The 6,055-nt window shown below is 38.9% G+C and overlaps 1 protein-coding gene across 1 annotated transcript; it reads left to right on the top strand.

Annotated features, from left to right (window-relative positions):
* Positions 1-1,400: 1,400 nt before the first annotated feature.
* On the top strand, positions 1,401-5,526 carry LOC135566386 (ankyrin-3-like; the record flags this gene model as incomplete). The annotated part of the gene is made up of 5 exons (XM_065014116.1): positions 1,401-1,499; positions 1,712-1,810; positions 2,691-2,786; positions 2,974-3,046; positions 5,491-5,526. Coding segments are annotated over exons 1-5 (403 nt in total), but the record flags the coding sequence as incomplete, so codon positions are not given.
* Positions 5,527-6,055: the final 529 nt, after the last annotated feature.

Below are 6,055 nucleotides of genomic sequence, written 5' to 3'. Positions count from 1 at the left end.
ACTACAATACAACACTACAATACAACACTACAATACAACACTACAACACTACAATACAACACTACAACACTGCAATACAATACAACACTACAATACAACACTACAATACAACACTACAATACAACACTACAATACAACACTACAATACAACACTACACTACAACACTACAATACAACACTACAACACTACAACACTACAATACAACACTACAATACTACAATACAACACTACAATACAACACTACAATACAACACTACAATACTACAATACAACACTACAATACAACACTACAATACAACAATACAATACAATACAATACAACACTACAACACTACAATACAATACAACACTACAATACAATACAACAACACTACAATACAACACTACAACACTGAAACACTACAATACAACACTACAATACAACACTACAACACTACAATACAACACTACAATACAACACTACAATACAACACTACAATACAACACTACAACACTACACTACAACACTACAATACAATACTACAACACTACAATACAACACTACAATACAACACTACAATACTACAATACAATACTACAATACAACACTACAATACTACAATACAACACTACAATACTACAATACTACAATACAACACTACAATACAACACTACAATACAACAATACAATACAATACAATACAACACTACAACACTACAATACAATACAATACAACACTACAACACTACAATACAATACAATACAACACTACAACACTACAATACAATACAATACAACACTACAACACTACAATACAATACAATACAACACTACAACACTGAAACACTACAATACAACACTACAATACAACACTACAACACTACAATACAACACTACAATACAACACTACAATACAACACTACAATACAACACTACAATACAACACTGAAACACTACAACACTACAATACAATACAACACTGAAACACTACAACACTGAAACACTACAACACTACAATACAACACTGAAACACTACAACACTACACTAGTGGTCACACCAGGCATAACACTTGATTTCTGTTTCCCTAGACGGGATACACTAGTGGTCACACCAGGCATAACACTTGATTTCTGTTTCCCTAGATGGGATACACTAGTGGTCACACCAGGCATAACACTTGATTTCTGTTTCCCTAGACGGGATACACTAGTGGTCACACCAGGCATAACACTTGATTTCTGTTTCCCTAGACGGGATACACTAGTGGTCACACCAGGCATAACACTTGATTTCTGTTTCTGTTTCCCTAGACGGGATACACTAGTGGTCACACCAGGCATAACACTTGATTTCTGTTTCCCTAGATGGGATACACTAGTGGTCACACCAGGCATAACACTTGATTTCTGTTTCCCTAGATGGGATACACTCCGCTGCATGTGGCGTGTCACTATGGAAACGTGAAGATGGTCAACTTCCTGCTAAAGAACCAGGCCAAGATCAACGCCAAAACTAAGGTTAGGCTCCCCTCCAGATTTAACATATCTATATAGATGTTAATGTTTGATTTATGGGATAGGGGTCAGGGGTCACAGGTTAGGCTCCCCTTCAGATTTAACATTTCTATATACAGTAGATGTTGATGGTTGTAGGTGTGGGTGTTGGAGTGGGTATGTGTTGGTATGTTTAATTAAAGAGGTGTGTCTGACCTCTCCTCCTCCCCCTTCAGAACGGATACACCCCCCTCCATCAGGCGGCCCAGCAAGGCCACACCCACATCATCAACCTACTGCTGCAGCACGGAGCCTCTCCCAACCAAGTCACTGTGGTGAGAACACACACACCTGCTGCAGCACAGAGCCTCTCCCAACCAACTCACCTTGGTGAGAACACACACACCTGCTGCAGCATAGACTCTCCCCAAACGAGCTGACTGTGGTGAGCACAGGATTCTGGGAGACATTGCCATTACCCAGTGCCCCCACAGCTGGGACTGCACAGTGAAATACACAGTCACCAACACTATCTCATACACAGTAGGCTGTCATTAGCATGCATTATAACAGTCACATCACAAACACACAGTGTTCCATCTATTGTCTTTGGTAGTATAAACAGTAGATACTGACACATGAGGATGGGTTAGGGGTTAGGAGTCACAGTAATAGTAATATCTGACTGTCTTTAACAGAATGGTAACACAGCCCTGTCCATAGCCAGGAGGCTAGGTTAGGGGTTAGGGGTCACAGTAATAGTAATATCTGACTGTCTTTAACAGAATGGTAACACAGCCCTGTCCAGGAGGCTAGGTTAGGGGTTAGGGGTCACAGTAATAGTAATATCTGACTGTCTTTAACAGAATGGTAACACAGCCCTGTCCATAGCCAGGAGGCTAGGTTAGGGGTTAGGGGTCACAGTATTAGTAATATCTGACTGTCTTTAACAGAATGGTAACACAGCCCTGTCCATAGCCAGGAGGCTAGGTTAGGGGTTAGGGGTTAGGGGTCACAGTATTAGTAATATCTGACTGTCTTTAACAGAATGTTACACAGCCCTGTCCAGGAGGCTGGGTTAGGGGTCAAGGGTTAGGGGTCACAGTATTAGTAATATCTGACTGTCTTTAACAGAATGGTAACACAGCCCTGTCCAGGAGGCTGGGTTAGGGGTTAGGGGTCACAGTAATAGTAATATCTGACTGTCTTTAACAGAATGGTAACACAGCCCTGTCCATAGCCAGGAGGCTGGGGTACATCTCTGTAGTGGATACTCTGAAGGTCGTCACTGAGGAAACACAGACCACTCTGGTGAGACCAGGAGATACTGTTCTTACTAACTTAGTGTATGAAACAGCTGAACTGTGTTAACTAAAACCTTCTAAAAACACCATGAGAAATACAGTAGCCTGCATATCTAAATACGTATCTGTTATCCACATGTAAATGAATGTTTTTGTTTGTTAACGACTCATTCGAATGTTTGTTCCCTTTCTAGACGGTGACCGAGAAACATAAGATGAACGTTCCAGAAACCATGAATGAGGTTCTGGACATGTCAGATGATGAGGGTAAGAGATGTAGGAGTTATGTCTTAATAACCTGATCATATCCAGTGAGAGATGCAGGAGTTATGTCTTAATAACCTGATCATATCCAGTGAAAGATGCAGGAGTTATGTCTTAATAACCTGATCATATCCAGTGAAAGATGCAGGAGTTATGTCTTAATAACCTGATCATATCCAGTGGCAGATGTAGGAGTTATGTCTTAATAACCTGATCATATCCAGTGACAGATGCAAGAGTTATGTTTTAATAACCTGATCATATCCAGTGACAGATGCACGAGTTATGTCTTAATAACCTGATCATATCCAGTGACAGATGCAAGAGTTATGTCTTAATAACCTGATCATATCCAGTGACAGATGCACGAGTTATGTCTTAATAACCTGATCATATCCAGTGACAGATGCACGAGTTATGTTTTAATAACCTGATCATATCCAGTGAGAGATAAAAGAGTTATGTTTTAATAACCTGATCATATCCAGTGAGAGATAAAAGAGTTATGTTTTAATAACCTGATCATATCCAGTGAGAGATAAAAGAGTTATGTTTTAATAACCTGATCATATCCAGTGAGAGATAAAAGAGTTATGTCTTAATAACCTGATCATATCCAGTGACAGATGCAAGAGTTATGTCTTAATAACCTGATCATATCCAGTGAGAGATAAAAGAGTTATGTTTTAATAACCTGATCATATCCAGTGAGAGATAAAAGAGTTATGTCTTAATAACCTGATCATATCCAGTGACAGATGCAAGAGTTATGTCTTAATAACCTGATCATATCCAGTGAGAGATAAAGGAGTTATGTCTTAATAACCTGATCATATCCAGTGACAGATGCACGAGTTATGTCTTAATAACCTGATCATATCCAGTGACAGATGCACGAGTTATGTTTTAATAACCTGATCATATCCAGTGAGAGATAAAAGAGTTATGTTTTAATAACCTGATCATATCCAGTGAGAGATAAAAGAGTTATGTTTTAATAACCTGATCATATCCAGTGAGAGATAAAAGAGTTATGTTTTAATAACCTGATCATATCCAGTGAGAGATAAAAGAGTTATGTCTTAATAACCTGATCATATCCAGTGACAGATGCAAGAGTTATGTCTTAATAACCTGATCATATCCAGTGAGAGATAAAAGAGTTATGTTTTAATAACCTGATCATATCCAGTGAGAGATAAAAGAGTTATGTCTTAATAACCTGATCATATCCAGTGACAGATGCAAGAGTTATGTCTTAATAACCTGATCATATCCAGTGAGAGATAAAGGAGTTATGTCTTAATAACCTGATCATATCCAGTGACAGATGCAGGAGTTATGTCTTAATAACCTGATCATATCCAGTGAGAGATGCAGGAATTATGTCTTAATAACCTGATCATATCCAGTGAGAGATAAAGGAGTTATGTTTTAATAACCTGATCATATCCAGTGAGAGATAAAGGAGTTATGTTTTAATAACCTGATCATATCCAGTGAGAGATAAAGGAGTTATGTTTTAATAACCTGATCATATCCAGTGAGAGATAAAGGAGTTATGTCTTAATAACCTGATCATATCCAGTGAGAGATAAAGGAGTTATGTCTTAATAACCTGATCATATCCGTATGATAAATCAACGTAAGATATGGTTTAGATTAATGTATGTTAATGCTTTATAATTTTTAAACACTTTACTCGTTCAATTTACACAGTTGGTAAAGCCAATGTACCTGAAATGCTCAATGAAGACTATTTATCTGATGTTGAAGAAGGTACTTTCACCTTTTTACTTTTTCTTCGTTTCTTCAGCAGATGTTTGAGCTCCCTCTGGTCTTTTCTTTCGTCTCAGTTCATCTCAGACTAACCAGATATCGTCTCACGCTTGGTGTGTTGTCATGGACTCTGTATTTTAAGCTTTTGTATCCATGGAAGATGCCTTTATCTGGGTTGAACTTGGAGAACTTGAATGTGATCTTTTCATCCATTCTCTGTTGACTAAGTTGTATTTTCTGTCAGAGGTTCTCCAGAGGTTCTCCTTCAGCTTTTCTGTAGAATCTGACCTTCTCAAGAGAGAGAGAGAGAGAGACAGATTCTGTTCTCTCTGGCTCTGTTGCTCAACATTTATTCAACACTGCTTTTGTTTCTAGCAGTGTTGACATTTATGAGAGAGAGACACACAGAGAGAGACACAGAGAGAGAGTGAGAGACACAGAGAGAGAGTGAGAGACACAGAGAGATACAGAGACAGAGAGAGAGTGAGAGAGAGAGAGAGAGAGAGAGAGAGACAGAGAGAGAAACACAGAGAGACAGAGAGAGAGAGAGAGAGAGAGAGAGTGAGTGAGTGAGAGACACAGAGAGAGACAGATAGAGAGTGAGACAGAGAGAGAGAGTTGACATTTATAACATACCTTACTCCCAGAAATCGTCTTTGTTTTAACAGAGATGGAATTTCAGTGTGTCTACGAGAGCTACTGTCGTAAGTGCAGACTTTGACTTTACATTAATGATACTAAACACAAACTAATGGTGTTTGTGTTCAAATGTGTTCTAATATAGAGTGAAGTGGACAGATTTAACTGGCTGTAAATGTATCTCTGCTGTAACTTGATAGTTTGGTGTGTAGTTACAGCTGACTGACCGTGGTACTGAGATATCATCGTATTAACGGCTGTGTGTCACCGTAACATGCTAAACATAGATCTGTCATTTCCTCAACACTGTTCAGGTTTCCCTCCAGGTGTCGTGTATCTGTGTGTTTCACGTGGCCTTGACCCCTAGCCAGGTATTAGCCAATAGAAATGTCTAGTTCAGACCAACAGCCAGTTATTAGCCAATAAAAATGTCTAGTTCAGACCAACAGCCAGTTATTAGCCAATAGAAATGTCTAGGTCAGACCAACAGACAGTTATTAGCCAATAGCATGTATGAATACTGTGATTTCCTTCCTCTTGTCCCATCCATGAGAGGAGAGTAATAGTAATGGTCCTACTACCCTACTGCAGGAG

The sequence above is a fragment of the Oncorhynchus nerka genome, unplaced genomic scaffold (genome assembly GCF_034236695.1).
Source record: "Oncorhynchus nerka isolate Pitt River unplaced genomic scaffold, Oner_Uvic_2.0 unplaced_scaffold_5262, whole genome shotgun sequence".
NCBI classification, from domain to species: Eukaryota; Metazoa; Chordata; class Actinopteri; order Salmoniformes; family Salmonidae; genus Oncorhynchus; species Oncorhynchus nerka.
This window is presented reverse-complemented; position numbering and strand designations above follow the sequence as displayed.